Source organism: Falco punctatus, assembly GCF_963210335.1.
Source record: "Falco punctatus genome assembly, chromosome: 5".
In the NCBI taxonomy this organism is placed as follows: Eukaryota; Metazoa; Chordata; class Aves; order Falconiformes; family Falconidae; genus Falco; species Falco punctatus.
The window spans coordinates 62,591,040-62,611,059 of record NC_137584.1 but is presented as its reverse complement, the minus strand read 5'-3'; the positions used below and the strand labels follow the sequence as shown (position 1 = coordinate 62,611,059).

General features: G+C 40.7%; 3 protein-coding genes across 5 annotated transcripts in view; 2 read left to right on the top strand and 1 right to left on the bottom strand.

Annotated features, from left to right (window-relative positions):
• The window catches only part of TRAPPC3L (trafficking protein particle complex subunit 3L), a 31,680-nt gene extending 23,650 nt beyond the window's left edge, over nucleotides 1–8,030 (bottom strand). The window contains exon 1 of one of the 2 annotated variants that reach the window (XM_080389732.1): nucleotides 7,943–8,030. The gene's annotated coding sequence lies outside the window, so the exon portion shown is untranslated. Of the gene's footprint in view, nucleotides 1–7,499; nucleotides 7,613–7,942 lie in introns of those variants that run through there. The other variant, XM_080389731.1, reaches the window with a different exon arrangement.
• Nucleotides 1,875–3,697, top strand: CALHM4 (calcium homeostasis modulator family member 4). The gene has a single exon (XM_080389730.1). The coding sequence runs from the start codon at nucleotides 2,230–2,232 to the stop codon at nucleotides 2,824–2,826; it is 597 nt and encodes a 198-aa protein (XP_080245856.1). The 5' UTR covers nucleotides 1,875–2,229; the 3' UTR covers nucleotides 2,827–3,697.
• Nucleotides 8,031–8,183: 153 nt separating the features above from the next.
• Nucleotides 8,184–19,757, top strand: RWDD1 (RWD domain containing 1). Of its 2 annotated transcripts, none has more exons than XM_080389726.1 (7): nucleotides 8,184–8,339; nucleotides 10,145–10,210; nucleotides 11,440–11,570; nucleotides 12,579–12,722; nucleotides 13,753–13,885; nucleotides 15,618–15,680; nucleotides 17,413–19,757. In XM_080389726.1, the coding sequence occupies exons 1-7, from the start codon at nucleotides 8,267–8,269 to the stop codon at nucleotides 17,523–17,525; spliced, it is 723 nt and encodes a 240-aa protein (XP_080245852.1). In that variant the 5' UTR covers nucleotides 8,184–8,266; the 3' UTR covers nucleotides 17,526–19,757. The 2 variants fall into 2 exon arrangements, with proteins under 2 accessions (XP_080245852.1, XP_080245853.1); XM_080389727.1 differs by having other exon boundaries at nucleotides 8,192–8,339; nucleotides 11,517–11,570.
• The last annotated feature ends 263 nt before the right edge of the window (nucleotides 19,758–20,020 follow it).

Genomic DNA, 20,020 nt, shown 5'->3' with positions numbered 1-20,020 from the left:
GACCTAGCAGGATTATTCACAGCACAGCATGAAAGTAAATGCCAAAGAAGTGAAAATGCAGCAGAACAAAGTTGTATTGATTGTATAAATTGCCTCATTAAACAGCCTTAGGCTGACTATGAATATTTCAGTGTTGTACATCTCTTCAGTTGCACATCTAATGCGTTTCTCGAGTAAACAAGTGATGCTTGGGAAAGCCTTCCTCCCTTATAAACAAAATAAGACATGGGCTCTCAAAGAAAGCTCAGCAGCAATCAATTAGAGATTTTTAAAGAACTGAGGCATAATAGAAGACTCTTATAAAACAGATCTTCAAAATAATTTTGTAATAGCCTGATGGGTTTATTTCACTGAATTTAAAGGAGGTAATTTTTTCCAAAATATAATGCCACCTGTAAAAAAACAAAAAAAACCCCAAAAAACAGTTATTGAAAATCCCATGATACTGAGAAAATGAAGCTTCAAAATGGCAGTGTTCAACCAGCACTGGCATTTTGTTGTGCTACTTCTCTGCCTAAACAACCAAGAACTTAACAACAGGTTCCAGACAAGCTGTGGCAAAGTGCTGCTGGATGTTTCAGCATGTTTCTCTATCACTTTTAATTTTGTGTGATAGTGTCACATAGTTTTGAAGGCCAATTACCAGCGAGAACCTCTTTCACAGATTGTGACTGGAGATGAGACAAGCAGATGTCCACCCTAAAAGTGCACTGGAGGAACAAGGTCTTGCCTAGTAAATAGGCAAGACATGTATAACACACCATCCATGCATGTAACAGCTGTGAGACTACCTCTGCCACGCAAGCAGATACCATGGGTGTTAAAACTATTTTTTGAGCTGAAAGTTATTATTAGCAATGCTCTCTGCAAGGGGAGAGAAGAGACTGTGCAGTCAAACACTATTATATCATGCGACCAAGTCCACACATGCTGGAGATAGTCTTCCATTACAGATGGCTATTTTCCTCATAGATTTTCTGCCTAATGTTTTTTTCTGTTCTTGGTAAAAATATTTATATTAAAGGCAGTTTGACTTCTCAGAACTTAAACACAAGTATTTGCATATTCAGATCAGCTTAGGGTATGCAATGTATAGAACTACTGGATAGCATGACCATAGACAAAGTGCAACCCTGAGAAAATGAGCAGGAATGAAACGTTTTAAATTAACCTCTGTTTAAGGCTTGATTCGTGACAGATGCTGACAGCCCAGATCACGACTCCCAGTATTCAGAAAACAGTCCTGGAAATGTTTAACTGAAAAACTTCTACCTCTGTCCACAGAACGAGACTGACAATACTGACAGAAAATCTTAGAACTTGTAATCGCAAGCATGCTATATAAATGCCAGCTATTATCATAAGCATGTCTGAAGCTGGCCTGACGCTGTGTGAATAGCAGATTACACATTACCAAAAAGAAAATCTTTCCAAAGGAAACATTCAACAGTCAGAAAAGAGATATGCTAGCTTCTTGCCACCTACAGGTGAAACACTAGAATTCTCACGGTCCAGTGCTAACTACATCTCAAGACTCCAGCGTTTGGGGACCAAACTGCCCAGAACTTACATTAAATATAAATAGCATTGGGATTCCAATCTTTATGCAACTTATGGCCTCTTTCCTGGTTACATTTTAAATTTTAAATTCTTCAGTTTCTATAATCAATCCACTTGACAAGGCTTGCTTTGATTGCTTTTTTATGAAGAATAACTGAAAAATCTCCTTTTTTTTTTCCCCTTGTTACTCCCCTGCCATGCTTCTGCTAATTACCATTGATTAGCAAACAGCTTGCCAATTAACCCTAACAGGGTAGTCATTGGTTTGATAGCACTGCATGTTATCCAACAGGTAGGGAGAATTTATTATTAGTTTCAGGCAACTAGCAAGGGGCTGGCAGAGCTCACAATTGCCAAAAAGCTGAATGTTCCAGAACTACTGAGATAAATTATTGAATCAGTTAAAACACATGATTGGAAGTTTGTAAGTATTTTTAAAGCTAGTAAACAAGCTTCTAGTTATCATAGAGTAGAATCAAGAATTAGTGGGAGCAGCAAGACTAGCAGGGCTGTTTTGGTGTTGTGTTTGGGGTTTTTGTTTGTGGTTTGCTCAGTGGTTTTGTGGGTTTTTTTTATTTATGTTGTTGGAGTTTGTTCTACTCTAGTCTGCCATTAATGTTAGTTAAATATAACTAAAAGCTAGCATTGACTTAAAGCAAAAGATCTAAAATGACTTTACTTCCAAAGTGGTTAACTTTTCTGAAAGGCAAAGAGGTTGTTATTGCTAATGCTGTAATTGCAATATTGACAATTGGTGGGCAGCAACTTTTCTCTTTTTTTACATTCAGCTGTCCCTGTCACGTTGGGCAGAACCTTATCTATGGGCTGGCTTTCCTAGGAGTTCCTGCACTGATTCTTCTGGTTGTTGGCTATGCTCTAAATAACCAGACTTGGAGGCTGGTTACAGGCAAAAGGTCTCCTCTTGAGGAAACAGCTACACCAAACCGGTTACTGCAATGCAAACTGGTCTGCTTTGTCTTGTGCAGCATCACTGGGAGAGCACTGGTTGCTCCAGTAACATGGCTAGCAGTGACCCTGATAAATGGCTCATATTATGTCTGTGCTGTGAGTGAGTATGTGTCTGAGCATTATTATGGAGCTAATCCTAATATTACTGCTAGTGAACGCAGAAGGATATTGGCTGCATTTCCATGCAGTCAGTTAGTTCCTCCGGAGCTGACCCGGGCCAGAGATGAAGTGATTCTTCTACTCCGATACCAGTCACAAGTGAGTAACTCATGTTGCTTCTATTGCCTGCAGAGCTAACGATGACAACTAGAGTTAATTCAGCAGACCAAGTGATAGGAAAAAACAGTATCTTCTGCCTCAAGTGCCAAATCTGTGTTTTGTGAAGCCCACTTTGTTCCTCTAAGTGGAACTGAACTTGAGGTATATAAATTACTATTTGTGGTTGTCCTGTTTATTACTTGCTACTGGAGGATGTATTCTTCCTTGTGTAGTATCTTGAAAAGTACTGTCAAGCAAGACAAACAGAAGTTCAAGAGCCAGAGAGGGTATGAAGTTCCTTCATTCAGACCTAAGAAACATGTGACTAAGGGGCCCAGGCTGTGAGAGCTCCACATGAAGCGTATTAAAATCTTGGGTTTAGATCAGACTCAATTCTAAAAACTTACATACTGGATAAATAACAGGGTGACATTTATATATATATGTTTGTTTTTATATATAAATAACATTTAGTTGTCACTTCAGAGAAAATTGGGTTTGAACAGGCAGGCCTATAAACTAATATAGGCTAGGAATTGGATGGCTTCCGTAATAGCTGTGGAGGCAAAATCCTTAACAAATTACACAACAGAACTTTGTTAAACTTGACAGAAAGAAGCTACTTTACTACATGGCTACCTCTAGGAGGCAAGTACTGGGTTTAATGGCAACACACTATCACCAGGCTTGTACCTTGTTAACCTTATTTAGGAAAAGCAAGATAATCTTGCAGATTTTTCTGATGCTCAGAAGTTACTACTGTATTTTCAGCTGTAACAGTTCTGTTCTTTTCTTCTTTTTAAGGTGGCTGGCTGGCTTCTAATTGCTGTGGTAGTCATCACTGTCTTCCTGTCTTACTGCCTGGCGAGCTGTTTCTCCCCACTCAGCTTTCTACATTTCAGATACTGGAGCAACTATGTCCATAATGAGCAGGAGCTCTTTGATGAAGCAACAGACCAGCACTCCAGGCTCTTTGCCATGCAGCATGTAAGGAAGTTCTTTGGCTTTGTCCCAGGGAGTGAAAATGTAAAGGAAATCCGTATCCCATCTCTGAGAGAGTGGCAAGCCATTTCTGGTCTGGCCTTTCTAAAACGAGTGGATGAGGAGCACTACGACTACAGCCTCCTCCATGACTGGGCTCTCAAGGAGTCTGTAAATGGAAAATACATGAAGACTGATGGGGACCCTGTGATCAAAACACACCACTGAGTGTCTGAGCCCCCACCAGCACGCTGCAGAAAAACAGGAATGTGTCTAGCTTCACATCAGACCTGAGCTGTTCTGGAACTTCTCAATGCCCGATACCATATTACGCTGCTATATGATGTCAGCAAGCATGTCTTGCTAATGTAGTCCTTTAGCACATGCTTCCAGAAGCCTTTTCTGACTGTGTGTGATTCCTGTGGGATGTGATGGTCTAGGTCTAGATTAGGGTAGGCTGTTCCAGGCTGCAGCTCTCTGCTTTCTAATATTTGTACTAAAAGGATGAGTACGTAGTGGAAGAGAACGTTATTCCCAAATGCTTTTTCTTTCCTTCCATAAAAAAAAAAAAAAAAAAACAACAAAACTTTGAAAATACTAGCTAGACTTCGATTGGATCTTATGAGTTCCACTCTGCACAGACCAAAAGAGGTTACCCAGCTTTACTTTAGTGACTCCTAGCAGAAATGCCTTCTCTTCCACATTTTTCTTGTATTATGTGAATAAAATGTACTGAGCTAAGCCTGTGGCAACAGCAGCACAGAAGAAATGTATAGGGAAATGTCAGCAACAAAGGCTGAGTCTACATAGTGATGAGAGAACTTTCAGTTCTGGTAAGGAGATAAAATGCTCACTGAAAAGCACAGGATGGAGGGCTGCAACAGCTGTATGAACACCTACTTCACCTGTAGAAAACTGAGTTCAAATGTATTCTGGGTGAAAGCAATAGTAAGGTCAGTCTCCTATTCCTTTTGGATATACTTCACAATTTGTCAGCTGTTTGTGTGCTTGCCTACTGTACAAATAGCAAACCAGGATGGGAAACAAATCTCACTCTGCAGTAAGGTTTGCTTTGTCTGCGGAAAAACTTACAATCTAGCTGTACTACTGGGCCCATAAATACTACTGTGTTAAAAACTTCTTGCTGAACTTAGTGAAAGAAAGCTTAGTAATATTTTTGTGTTAATTCAGTGTGGTATGATGTGCAGTTACTGCATCTCATCTCTCCAACTCCCTGTCCAGAAGTTTCTAACTCTAAGGGCGGGGGAATGCATACCATAGTTCTTCCTAATGCTTCCTGGATTGCTATGCCATGTACATATGTCCATATGTGTGCTACAAAGCCATATGCTAGATTATAGGAAGTTATCTGCTGTTAATAAGTGACCCCGGAGTGTTGAAATGGAAAAATATAATAATTTAGTACATTTTGCTAGGAGCCAACAGTAAGCTAAATTGCAGATCTTGGTAAAGTGTTTGGTCTTGAAGATTTAAACTTCTAAACAAAAGCAAGCACTTCACCAAATGCAAATAATGTATGTGCTGAATAACTGGAAAATTATGCATATTTTACATCACCAAACAAATTCTTACAAATTCTGACGTGTATTTCATCTGAATCCTAAACTTTTAGGTATGTGGTGGGTTGATCCTGGCTAGATTCCAGGTGCCCACCAAAGCTGCTCTATCACTCCCCTCCCCAGCTGGACAGAGGAGAGAAAATACAACAAAAGGCTGGTGGATCAAGATAAGGACAGGGAGAGATCACAGGCCAATTACCATCACAGGTAAAACAGACTCAGCTTGGGGGTACTTAATTTCTTACCAATCAAATCGGAGAAGGATAATGAGAAATAAAACCAAAGCTTAAAACACCTTCCCCCCATTCCTCCCCACTTAAACTCATTCACTAAGTTCTCTATCTCCTGCCTGCCAGTAGCAGGGGGGCGGGGGTGGAATGGGGGTTGTGGTCAGTTTATGACACATTGTTCCGGCTGCTTCTTCCTCGTCAGGGGAAAGGCTCCTCACACTCTTCCCCTGCTCCAGCATGGAGTCCCTCTCACTGGAAACAGTCTTCCATGATCTTGTCCAAAATCAGTCCTTCCCGTGGGCTGCAGTTCTTCACACACTGCTCCAGCATGGGTCCCTTCCACAGGGCACAATCCTTCAGGCACAGGCTGCTCCAGTGTGGGTCCCCTGTGGGGTCACAAGTCCTGCCAGCAAACCTGCTCCAGCCTGGGCTCCTCTCTCCATGGGGCCACAGGTCCTGCCAGGAGCCTGCTCCAGTGTGGGCTTCCCACGGGGTCACAGCCTCCTTGGGGCATCCACCTGCTCTGGCGTGGGGTCCTCCCCCCGTGGGCTGCAAGGGCACAGCCTGCCTCACCATGGGCTTCACCGTGGGCTGCAGGGGAATCTCTGCTCTGGTGCCTGGAGCATTTCCTCCCCCTCCTTCTGCACTGACTTTGGTGTCCGCAGGGCTGTTAATCTCACAATCTCACTCCTCTCTCCAGCTGCAACTGCTGCTGTGCAGTTTTTCCACCCTCTTTTTAAATACATTATCCCAGAGGTGCTGCCACCGTTGCTGATGGGCTCAGCCTTGGCTAGCAGCAGGTCTGTCTTGAAGCCGGCTGGCATCGGCTCTATCAGGGGAAGCTTCTAGCAGCTTCTCACAGAAGCCACCCCTGTAGGCCCCCCACCCCACTACCAAACCTTGCCACACAAGCCCAACATAAGGTAACAGAACTGCACTCTTCGTATGATCTCCCTAGGAAGCAAAGTACCACTATTAGTAAACACAATGTCCAATTTAACTTTAAAAATCTTTGTGTGTTTTTTTTATTTAAGTAAGACAGAAGTGTAATCTGTAATACATGCACCTGATTTGTGTATCTGAAAGTTTTGGCAAAAAGAACCCTAAGCCGTGTCTGGATTTGCATGACAAGATACTAACTGCTGTCTATGTGGGTTCTTTCCACTTCTTGTGTTTTACAGTGCCACTATAAAATGATGCAATATTTGCAGCTAAGAGAAAAAGTGAACTGTCAAATTACTTTAATTTCTTGCTAAACTACCTTCTAAATTAAACTTCATGTTTTCTGATTTTGCCTACCTACTATTTGCCCTGTATTTTTTTAATAGTTTATAATTCAAAATCCTGATTGGAAGTACTAGCTGTATCTGTCATTCTGAAGTCAGCCTACCAATATATAGACTATAAATAGACTATCAACCCTGTTAGCATATATTAATCCATAGTACCAAATACAGCTTTAGTACTATAGGTGATTTGGTGTATTTCCCTTCACACCTCTGCTCCCTGAAACATGTCATCGATTGGCAGTGAAGGCACAGCTTTCAAAAGAATTCATGATTACAGAAAAATGAATGGGCTGGTACTACAGAGTCTACCTGTGTCTGCTAAAACCTGAGTCATCTTACCCAAAATGAATTTAGAAATGCAGTTTGCTCACTTGAGGTGAAAATTATTCTATTCATGTCCACGGTAAAAGTTTTCTGGAAACTCTGGGTTTTTAAAGGGCACCTAGGGGCAAAGTGCCAGCCATACATCCAGCAAACTGATGCACTTTAAAGCTACTCTGTGTACCCAATATCCATCAGGGTCTGCTGTTGTTTAACCCTCAACAGTTTTGAATTCATCCTTGCAGGTAACACCCGCCAAGCATGGGAGCTCCCAATACTGCTAGCCTTGGCAGCTCCTGTTCTGCACTTACATAATGATGCTGCTTATTTCTGAAATCAGCGAACGTTTCCTGGGAAGCTTGCAAGTGCTTTTTAACTCCAAGCTGTACCACCGATTTTTCCAGCTCACCAAATGAACATCCAATTTCAGGCTGAAATGGCATTCAGCTGCTTCCATGGCACTCTCACACCACTTCTAGAGGAAGTTTTGAATCCCCTCCCGTTTGCTGACCCCTAAGAGTTTTCAACGAAAAAAACGATGAAGAGTGAATACCTGCCTAACAGTGCACTTTTTACAGCCACTCTGAAGCCTGCCCTAGGGGGGAGTCCACACACCTTCAGAAGCCTAAGTAACAGAGCCTGCAGCCTCACGCACTCAGAACACCGCCGTTCCCAGCAGGGCCGGGTCAGGTAACGCACCAGGGCCGTTCCGCCCAGAGCTGAGCGCCAGCAGCAAGTACAAGAATTAACTGACCAAAGGGCACCGCGCTTGATCGCTCTGTGAAGACAACCGAAGATCAGTAAGGCAAAGCACAACCGCTTTCTACCTCAGGCGCGGCCCCTCGCCCGAGCAGCGTGCGCGCGCGCAAGCGCCCGTGCGGGACGTTCGCCACGTGCCGCGCGGCCTCCCGCCCCTCCAGCCCAAAGGCATCCACCGCCGATGGCGCGCGGGCGACGGCAGGCATGCCTAGCCGCTGCCGGAGCGGAGCGCGCATGCGCGGGCCGGAGGGCCGAGGCAGGGGGCGGGGGTCGCGGCTGGGGGCGGGCGCCCCATGGCCGTTGGCGGCGGCGGGCGACGATGACCGACTACAGCGAGGAGCAGCGCAACGAGCTGGAGGCCTTGGAGTCCATCTACCCGGACTCGTTCACGGGTGAGCGGCGGCGGGGCCCGCGCCTGGCTGCGCCGCAGGGCCGCGGCCGTGTGAGGGAGGGGCGGGAGGCCCCGGCGGGCGCAGCCGCCCCCTGCGCCGTGCCCGCCCGGGCGCCGCGCGCTATTAGCTGCACGCGCTCAGGGTATCTTTCTTTTTTTTTTTTTTTCTGGTTTTCCCTGGACGGGAAAGCAAAGCACTTGCCGGCGGCTCTCGCCAGGTGCGCGGCGGTGCGTGCGGCCGGCGTGGCGGTGCCGGTGGCCGGCTGGGCGGTGTTTGACGCCGTGGTACCGCCGCCCAGCGCGGGCACCGGCTGGGCCCTGGGTGGCGGCTGGTGGAAGGTGCTCTTTGGAGAAGCCTCTCCGAAGACGCGGGCGGTGGCAGTCGGGCCATGGGCTGTGCGCTGCCTGGCTGTCCTGTCCGGCAGCGGCCCCTCACAGCACCGGGCGTTCGGGTGTGCTTGAAGGTGCCGGTTGCTCTGTAAGTGCGTTGCCGATGTCTGCCATGCTCCATCGCAGACGTGTGGTGGAGCAAAGGCCAGCTTTAGTTCCCAGGTGCAGTGTGTTAAATTGTTAAATTGCTAAAACTTTCGTATGATGGATACATTGGTTTGTCAGATGTTCAGGACTTCCTAGTTACCGTCAATTAAGAGTATCTGCTGTGGCAGCTAATCCGATGTGATTTATGGTGCTCAGTATCCAAAGAATTTTAACGGTGAAAAAAACTTTTGTATTTTCTGTTTCTTTCCTGCACGGTATCTACTCTGCCTGAGGTCCCGTAGTATCTTACTTGGCAGCAACTTCATCACACAGACATTTGCCCGTTACATTTGCTTTTGCTTTAATCTAAAAAGCTTTTAGATTCTTCAGTTTTACATTAAAGGTACACGAATTGATCTCTGGTAGCTGGGGATGCTGAATCACTGATACCAATATGGAAGTAATATACTTTCATATAGCTTCTACGCTGATACTTACTCTGAGTTACTGTTCGTTTATGTAATGCTCTTGCGCCCAAAAGAAGACGGAGGAAAAACATTGGTGGTATGTTAGGAATCTGGCAAAATTCAATTAATACTGTGAGAGCATATATGTAGTAGATCTGGTACAGGTTATAACAGTGACACAGAGCAGTCCTTATCTGAGGATAGGGTCTGCAACCCACAATTGTGCAATGAGGCTTCTAGTTTGTGAAACTTTAGATCACAGAGCTTGCGTTTTTTGCATCTCTGTAGAACTGCTTGTCTGTCTTCTAGCTGCCTCATTCATGCAGTTTCATTCTAGTACTTACTTGGGTAGTACGTTCCTGAAGAAAAGCACTATGTGTTTCTTTTCTGGTTTAAGAAGCATTTGTTACATTAAGCTGTCCTAAATACAGAAATAGGTGCAGACATACTACAAAATAGCCCAGGGTCGAGAGTGCAGTGGATGCTCATCACACATACCTGGTGCAGTAAAGCAAATAAGCTTTGGGAGCTTTCTCCATGCATCCAGTGCATGAACAGAAGTTGTTTGATGGTGGGTGGATTTGCATTTTTTGGAAAAGTGAAACTTCCAAACGAGAAAACTTTCCAAGAAAGAAACTTTTTGATATTATATGGTTTCATTCAAAGAGCACTCCAAACATCACATCATATGGAAAATAGCTGTTTACTGAGAAGTATTTATTAATAGTGTAAAAAGGTGCTTAACACTGTATCAGGAGCATCCTTGCTTCATTTGTCTTTGAGAAGTTCAGTTTTAATGATGTGAAGAACTTGCTGTCTGATTTTAAGGAATCTCTCCTTTTCTTTTTCATTCTTTGAACAGTATTGTCAGAAAAGCCGACGACTTTCACAATTACTGTGACATCTGAAGCAGGAGAAAATGATGAAAGTAAGTTGATTGTTTCTTAACATATATAGGAGGAGTTTCTGTGTAAGCCTAATTCTATCACCAGCAACTAGGGATACCTCCACCTAAGTGGAGGCTCTTGGGGGCCTGATCCAGCAAGCATTCCTCAGAAAATGTAGTTCAAGGATTCTGGTGATTTGTGTTTAGTTCATAGAAATACTGTGCACTCTCACTAGGGCTACTTTCTGAGATGCTGAACCTCAAATACTTTGTAGCATAGCTTCAGAAAGTATTACGGATTGTCATCATCCCCGTAGTAGTTTACAGCCACGTTGTGAGGTGATTTTCTAGCCACTGTATGTATGCCAGCCACTTGGGAGAGCTGAGTCTGTGTACTGTGAATATGCAGTCCTTAAGAGCAGTTTCAGCATGAAGAGCTGTGGGTCCTGACTCCCTATGTATTTGTTGGTATCAGTGATTGCATGGGCTTTTTGTAAGCAAGCCTTGCCCCAAGTAAGTTTGAGAGCTGCTCTTCTGGGTTACTGGATCAGAAGGAAGAAACTGGTGCTGTCTGCTTCAGTTTTAAAGGAGGAAGTCCTGCTTGGAGCAGGTGTCTGTGTTGAAGAGACTGCTGGACTGCCAGAACTGTGAGTCTGGAACTAAAAGGTGGCTTTTCCCCTGGTATTCTGGCAGTATGTTTGAAAGGAACTTGATTCTCTTTTGCCTTGTTTCTGTGTTATCCTGGCTCTGGGTGGCTTCAGGTTGAATGCATTCTCAGCCAGTTCTCTGCTTAATAATAACTTCTACTGGGCATTGTGTCCTTGTCATATGATTTGTGTGGAGCTCTGGTACCCAACACGGAGGTTGATACCCCAGCCAGACACACAGTATTTGATGCATTAATATGCTAAGATTCTCTCTAGATCTGTTGTTAGGACTGTTCCTCATTTTCTCCAGCTTTAAGTGGAATATGAGGGAAAAGAGGTTACTGCTGTAGTACCCACTGTACCACAGAAGGTTTTCCCATTAATGGCCTTTAATAATTGGGTAATATAAGGATAAACATAATCTTAATTTCTCAGAACTCTTGCATTATATTTAAATCTGTTCATATAGTTTAACATCTGTTAAAATGTAAAAAGTAAGATGACCGTTCCTTTTAGACAAGAGTATTTTATATAAAAATGTTTAGGCTGCTGATGCAATAGAAAAATATACAATGAAAGTTACAGAGTTAACACTGTAAGAATATATGCTTTTTCATCTTGTAGCTGTCCAAACAACCCTTAAGTTTACCTATAGAGAAAAATATCCTGATGAAACTCCACTTTATGAAATTGTGTCACAGGAGAATCTTGATGATAATGATGTCATGGACATAATAAAGCTACTAGAACAACAGGTAAGGAACACTTAATATCTCTGTTCGGCTTGATATTACTTCACACTTTAGCCAGAAGTTCTCTCTCAAATCAGTTATGTTCTGAGATGTGTGCTACTGATTTGAAACCTATTCCATACTGTAGGGACTGACTTTGAGGTTTGAGTTTGGTAAATGATACTAAGGTAAATGATGATAATGAGGTAAAATATAGGGCTAATTCAGTGTGCACAGATACAATAATGAAACAGAAGTGCTCTAGGTCTTCCCAGCTTTTGCAGTTCTAGTTTAAGGTGAATTTGTTTAACTGTATATATAGTATTTGTGGAAATAAGCCACTTTAATTTTCTTTGGAAAGGTTAAAAAATGCTACATCGATTTTTTTGATTCTTTCTAATAACATAACTGTTTGAGGGGGTGGATCTCTTCAACCTTTGGGATTTAGCGTTGTGAAGGAGTGAGAAGGAAACACTTCCTCTGTTTCAGGAATTCTTGACAAGTCCCCCCTGCCTTAAAATGACTGTAATATGTTAAGTAGATGTACGTTCCTTCCGGTTTATTTCATATAACCTTCCTTCCATCAACTTATGTTTTTGGGTTTTTTTGGGAAACTGTCCCAATTCAAAGGGGCATAGAGTGGCATTAAGGAATAAGCCATTTCAGGAAAGCAGGAGTTCTGAGTGACTATTGTCCTGTTGTCTCTTATGATTTATGATACTCATATCTTGGAGTTGTATTCCTACTATAAGTTTTGTTTTATTCATGAAAAAGCCTTCCAGATGTCTATAATATGTTGATAACCTGAACAGAGGTGTTCATCATTTGTGTTTTGCTGCGCACCCGTTTGGGAGTAACTTTAACTGGGCAGTTGACTTGAATTTTACAGCCAGCTTTTGAGGATGGCACAGAGCGCCTCAGCTGTGTTACCTGCCTTTTCACAGCATACTGCTTTCTAAACACACTTAATGGAATTCAGCTGCTGAAGGTTTGAGGTTCTCCTTGTTTGAAGTTGACTTCTTTATGTTGTAGGCAGAAGAAAATTTAGGAATGGTAATGATCTTCACTCTAGTCTCAGCAGTACAGGAGAAATTAAATGAAATAGTGGATCAAATAAAAACACGAAGAGAAGAGGAAAAGAAACAGAAAGAAAGAGAAGCAGAAGAAGAAGAGAAAGTATGTAAAAATAATGTTTTCAAGTAAAAATTTCCCACTTTTTTTAAATGCATGGTTTTGATGCAGGAGAAATTCTCAGTTATGCTGGGAGAGGAACATCAGTCCCAAAGCTGACACATTTTAAAACTGAAGGGCTAGAAGATTCTTTAGTGCATTTAACTGATAATTTTTCCCCCTCCGTGCTCTAAGGCAGTCTTTTCAGAGATTTATTGCATGTTTATGATCATTTCTAGCATTACTTCCTAAGGCAGGGGCAGAGGTTTTTCCCAAATGAAATCAAAGTCGCTGTAGCCAGTTTTTTGCTTGAAGAGGCAAGAAGGAATGGGGAGCAAAAAAGGCCTAGAATGTGGCGTGCTGCATGCAGGCTGCATGGTCTGAGGAAGTCTGTCTTCCTTGCTAGACTGAGCGGGTAGGGTGGAAGCAGTGGGACCAGTCTTCAAGACTGGTTTGTCTTCCCTGCTCCTGTCTTTTCTTCCAGCCACTGTGAAATAGTTTTTCCATTCATGGAATGTGCCATGATAAGTCCAACAACTGAGTCTTCACTTCCTTCCTCAGAAATAGCTAGAGCGTGATGGTACTTGGAAGATTTAGTATGTCTGAAAATGGCAGAAAAATAGCTGGAAAAAAATATCCTTTTTTCTGTCTGAACAAGACAGAAGGGCTTATGTATTTTAACAGACAATATTTCAGTGTAGATTGCAGTTAAGAGTTGATAAGAAGTTCTGTATACTTATGGTTAACCTGTATTAGTGGTGTGTTCCTAATTATTGCATTGTAGGTCCAATACTAGTACGCAGGGCTTTTCTGTAAGAATTTCCACCTCAGTGCAGCTCTCTGAAGGGAGAGTCCCATGACAAAAAAACAGTAAGAATGTGTTCTTTGTATATTCTCAGGGTTAGGATTAATTTCTCAGAATACTTCACAGCAAGCAGTGCTTCTGGAATGTTGTGATTTAAATAATTATGAGAATGGTCGTCTTTACTTGTAGATTTGCAAGTTATGTTTGCATCCTTGTTTTCTGTTCTTTCAGCAACGTTTTCATGGCACCCCTGTTACCATTGAGAACTTCCTAAATTGGAAAGCAAAGTTTGATGCAGAACTCCTAGAAATAAAAAGGAAAAAAATGAAAGAAGAAGAACAAGCGGGCAAAAATAAATTAAGTGGTATGACTTAAAACTGGTCCTGAAGTTTTTGCAATGTTATTGGACTACAGCTCTTAATGCAGTATTTCATTATTGTACTCCATGTCATGTGAAATCTTTGAGTGCAGAATTTGAACTAAATACAAAGCTAATAGATACAGGATTTCTGCAGAAGGCATAAAAGTTCCCAAAATGTGCATTTAAGCTTCTTTGTTCTGTGCTAGACAGTATATCAATTGGAGCTGCTACTGACAAGTGTTATTCTGGTAGAGATAGTTGGGGTCTGTTAAACAACAGAAAGAAAGAATCTACATCAGACAGTTTTTTGATTTTGCCTTTATTGCACTGGATCATACAGTGACTTTAGATTATTCAAGCGCATGTGGCAGTTTGGGATGCTGTTGCAGGACTGAAGCAACACAGAGGCTGGCTGCTGCTGTGACAAGCTTAACAATGCCTAGTGAGAATGGCTCTGATATTTTTGGGGAAGAGCTTGTCATATCAGTGGTTTTGGGCTCTGTGTTTTGCAGATCACGATCTGTCCAGCAGAAAGCAAATTCTGTATCCAGTGGGCAAAATGTGGAGGAAATTTCTTACCTATAGGTTCTCATAATAGAAGTAATCTTGGGCATTCTCCTCCACACTCCATGGCTTAGCTTTGGACCTGTTCTCCTGTGACACTGGATCTACTTTTTAACCTGATTACCTGAGAAAACATGACCATGTGATCATGCTGTGTCTCTGTTTTGTTTTCTCCAACCTTCTGAAGGCTTTTGAAACTTTTGACTAGTTTGGATGAAATTTGACAGAGAGATAGAAATTTTAATGGTAGGTAGTTTCATGAAAAGCTGTACAGGGTAGGGGACATGTTTGCTTCCCCTCTGAAGGGAATGCATTTGGAAATCTGCAAAGCTGAAATAGTAGAAATCAGGCTGCTTCTAGTTTTCTTGTTCTTAAAATTGTTAAGATGCTGTCTCTGTTTTCCTCTATACAAGTCTAGTTTAGTTTTCTTTACAAAACTAAACCCAGATTTATTCTCAGATGTCGTGAGTGTAACCCCAGTAGAAGTAAAAGGTGTCTTAAATGTTTTACTGTGAACACCAACCAGTCTTGCTGGCAGAAGCTTGCATAAGCAGTGCAAATATAGACAGATTATGGTTTATGTGGAAAGAGTCCTGAGCTTTTCTTCCCCTAGCTCCCAATTAGAAAGGCTTCTACTTTGCTTTGTGTAGTATTTCCTTCACAGATACGTGTGTATAGAAGCTGGTGATTTGTGTGTAGATCCAAGTTGCTTTTCGAATGAGGAGGATATATGGAAAATGATGGAGGAGGCAGCTAATTTCCTTTCTTGTTCCCACAGAGGATTTCTTGTGGAATACAAGATGAGGACTGAAGCAGCAACAACTGATCACAGGCTCTGGGGCAATATGGTGTAAAATTTCCAAACCCCCATTATTAAAGCCTTAGTGACTGTAAGAAACAGTAACCCGTTTCACATGTGAGAGCAGGAAGCCTGCTGGCATGGAAGAAACCTGGATGAATACTCAAAAAATTAGAATGGGGAACTTACAGAATAAGTAGCTTAAAAAAAAACAGAACAAAACAAAAAACAAACAAAAAAAGCCCACCTCACCCTGCTCAAAATGGTTAATGTTAAAAGCCTAAAATACATGTGCTAACTATTGTTGCCTTAGGTTGGTCAGTATTTCAGATTTCAACTTGATTATATGTTATTTTTTACTTTTATTTGTAGGTAAGCAGCTGTTTGAAATGGATCACAACCTTGACACCTCTGACATCCAGTTCTTGGAGGAAGGTAAATTTATGTTTGTTTCCACAACTGAAAGACAGTGGCTTAAAATAGGTCAAAATTCCTAAGCAAAATCTCTTATTATATTTCTGTCCTAGTATCTTACCTTGATACCACTTTTTACATTAGAAGAACTTTAAAAGTATTGTTTTGCAAATTGAAGTGCTTTTAGTTTCTTTCAAAAAACAAACAAACAGAACAGTTTCAAGATGCTGAAGTGTACTTATTTGCAGTTTGAGTTGGTTTTACTTCTGTTGCTTCTATTCAAGTTTTTGGACTGGAAGCAGAATCAAAAACAAGTAAAGCAAAACAAAAAAAAACATAACCGCCAGCCTTCTTACCCCGGACTTCAAGCACAGATCTTGAAATTCTGTCTCCTTTCTGAATCTTAACACCAATTGTAAACATCTTGCAGGTCAAATTAAATGCTGATTGCATCTGTGCAACCCAGTTCTTAATGGTTTTGTGCACACTTATTTATTGTCTTACTGAAAACGTCTGACCTGGTGCCAGCTGAAAATTTTGTAAACCTGTGCCAAAAGATGTTAAACTTGGAAAATATGTTGGTGGTAAATCAACTAAATCTACTCACAGTCACGTATCAACTTAATTTTCTGTACTGTCTTTTAATATCCTTGTTTAAAAGACTGATTTTTGAGTTAAGACAGCTATTTAATAATGTAGCTGCATTATCTACTGGTATTGCAAAACACATGTGGAAGAGTCAACAATTTTCTCTTCAAGTTACAATGTAAAAGTCGTTTATGAACATCAGTGAGTATAAACTTGAAATGGTAGTAATGAGGGAGTTGAGTTTCTTTTAGTTAGGGGGCATAATTTAAACTTGTCTTCCTCTAAAATGTCTGAAGTGAAGCTGGGTTGTTGATAGACCTCTGTATTTGGGCTCTGTGCCCAAATGACTTGCGATTAATGGATTAATTTTTAATCCTGTTTCTATTGTGATTAAAAACTCCTGTTCTTATTGCTGTTTGCATTCTATCAAAAATGCAACAGGTTACTAACTGCAATTTAATATTGCAATACTGTGTAATAAGTAATTCTAATTTTCACAGTTTAAACAGGATAATGCTGTTATCTTTTAGAAGGAGATGGTTTTAAAGGCTCTTTCAAATCTAGTGAAAGAAAACAACATTACTTAGTGGCCAGAGGATGTCACTGATGATAGTCACAAATAAAACAGCAATAATCCTCCAGTTTTACCCTTAGGTCAGCATCATCTTTTTCAGAAGAAAGTGTGAAACCATACAAAGCTTTTAAAATTTAAATCTGAAAGCAAATGTATGTATGTAGGCATATAAAATGGTGTGTAAGGGTTGTTTAGGTTTTTTTGGGGGGGTGTCTTTTTTTTTAATAAACCCTGTGTTTTTGTGGCTATGATTGTAACTATTCCAGCACCTGAGATCCTGAGCTCATACTTTGATGGTACCTGGGAGAAAAGATCTCTGCTTCTAGGATCTATAAATTCTCCCAGTGCATTCTGAGGTCCTGTGTGACTTTTGTCTTGTCTGAGTTTTGGTATGAGGGAAAAAGTTTTTATATATCAAATAGGCATGTGGCTTTTCCTTTTCCATTTTATCTTTTTACAACTAAAGTGAAACTTAAGTCAGTTATCAGCTACCTACATTGAAGAATAAATACAAAAAAGCATTGTTTATTTTGTAGTTAGGTACTGGTTTCCTACTTGCATGAAAATAAATTATTTTTCTGTTCTTTGCAGCTGGAAACAGTGTGGAGGTCGATGAATCTTTATTCCAAGAAATGGATGATTTGGAGTTGGAGGATGAAGAGGATGACCCTGACTACAACCCTGTTAATTTAGATAGCGATTAGACTTTTTTGAACTGGCTCTGTCATCAGTATGGACATATGTAAGCAGAGAGGGACAGGCAGGAAAGCCACAGTATCTGTGGTTTTAGTAATGTGTATTGGTTTTCTTTTTTTTTTTTTTCCCAAAGAAAATAACCAAGATATTTTAAATCCAGGAGAATGGTCTTCTGCTGACTTTCATAATAAATAAATTAACTTTAATATTTCAGATGAAAAACTTTAGAAATTTTGATCTGTCTGAAAATGCTATTCTACTTGCTCTTATTTTTTCCTTCCCACTTCTGTAATTGTCCTTTGAAGAGACGTGACAACGAGCAAGATGGAAAGATGTTATAGCAAGTACTGAAGACACCTGCTTCTGAAGGCTGGGCAGCTGTTCTGCTATCTTCCACCTGGGATATACATGGGCAGCTTTGGTGAATAAAAGGGATCACATACTATGCAGTTATTTTTTTTATGTTTTTTTCTTGTGTGGAATTTTGTAACACTTGAAGTCAGTTCTGGTACCCCAGCCTAGCAGCTGTAAATAGGCAGTTCTAGTCACCTTTTAATAAGGCATCACTTTAATAAAGTTGAATGGAAATGCTTTCCATACCACTACATAGTAGTAGAACTACTACATAAAATCTTCTGCTGTCCTTGAGTACAGTAGATTCAAAATGACTAGTTCAAATCTGTGGGGAAAAAATCAGAATGAGGTGGAAGTCCTCTTGAAAAGTTCGGTTGATTTGTTCAGAGAGGAAACATAATAAGTGAAGTGCAGTACCAGGATTTATAGGGTTCTTAAAGGTCTGAATGTAATGGGTGTTGTTTTAGAAGCATCGTGTTGGCAGCTTATAAATGCACAATGTACAGGAAAGCTACACATCCACTCACGGATGTTAACCATCCTGCAGAGTTGTGTATGGAGCTAACAGCTTGATGCTAGACTCCTCCTCCCTTCCCACCTCCAAAAAAAACCCAAAACACTGCGAGAACTGTGGTGTTTAAACATGCAGTGTTTGAGACTGCATCAGCTAGAAGGATGACTATGGATGAAGGTTTCAAAAGACAACTCTCCAAATGGAGAACCACCAGGCGCCTCAATGATTAAACACTGTGCTGAATTTTGAAATACTGTTCGTAGACTGCCTTAACTGCACCAGCTTCAACCTTTGAAGAGGGTTGCACTAAAGTATCGCAGTGTTTAGAGGAATAATAAATTTATGAATTCAATATTTGGAAATACTGTATTCAGAATTTAATTCCGGAAATAATTTAATGGTGTATAAGATTCTCTGCTCATATCGCTTGAGAACACCTGTTTAGGATGATCTCCTTTAACATGTTTTCAGTAGTCTTTTCGTTTTGTATTCAAGATGAATGAGTTTCTATTAGGTAGAAATAAATGTTCAAGTACCTTGTAAATACTTTTATAAATTAACCATGTGCCTTTGCTCCTACTGTCCTCTATTTGATCTTTTTAATTTTGGCTACTAAGAGCTCTAAACAAGCATCTAGTTTTCAATGATAATGTTGTATGTTTCAAAGCAATAAGCGAGATCTGTGTTCCAGCAGTTACCAAATATGTTAAAAAAATGTGAGCTAATGTGATATTAAATTTGAATTTTCCAAAGATACAGTTGGATTGAAAGATTCATAGTGACTACATCCAGCTTCCTGTGTAATTGCTAGGATGCTTTAAAATGCTCTTCAGTACTGATCTTAATTTACTTCTGGTATGTCTCAATTCAGCTGCATAAAAATATTGAACTCCTAAGGCTGCTTTTCATTTTCAGCAATGTATGTTTAAAACTGGCATTTTTTCATAGGAGTGAATTAGTTCTCTTTACATCTGAACTGAATCCAAGAATGCCGTGTAGTCTGTGCAAAATGTGGTAATCTGAGAAAATTTTCCAAGTGGGTCACTGACAAGAATGATGTACGTATGAAAAAATGTTTCTTGGTAATGGTATTTCTAGATTAATGAAATTTTCTAGTCTGTTTTCACACTAACATATTTATTGGTTTTCAGGCAGAGGGTCTGTAGCTTAAACATGTTAAAATGTGAAAACATTTTCACTGTTACATCTTATATTTCAAAGCAGAGGAAATAAGGTTTGAAGTGACAAAAAATTGCATAAAGTCTGTTCCTCCAAGTCTTTGGAACAAGTTTCAGTGACTCAATCTGAACTTTCATTTAGCTTTGTTAGCAATTAACATCTGTGAAATAAAAGGGAATTTGACTGAGAGTAAGCTCGGCTATGTTTGCGTGTTTTAGATTGCTGAAATGGAATGAGGTAAGGTTTCTTTGGTGGTAGAAGCTTAGGTGAGATATTTAAAGTTTACTTATGCACTTTGGATTAGATTGAAGTCTGATTCGTATTAATCTAATAAAATTCCATTGATGAACTTTGATGAGATTTTAGTAATTCAGAATTATGGTGCTGACAGCCTTGCTTGTACCTTGCTTTTAACGAAATCCAAAGCGTACTCTGTAATGCATGTAGGGAGACTAT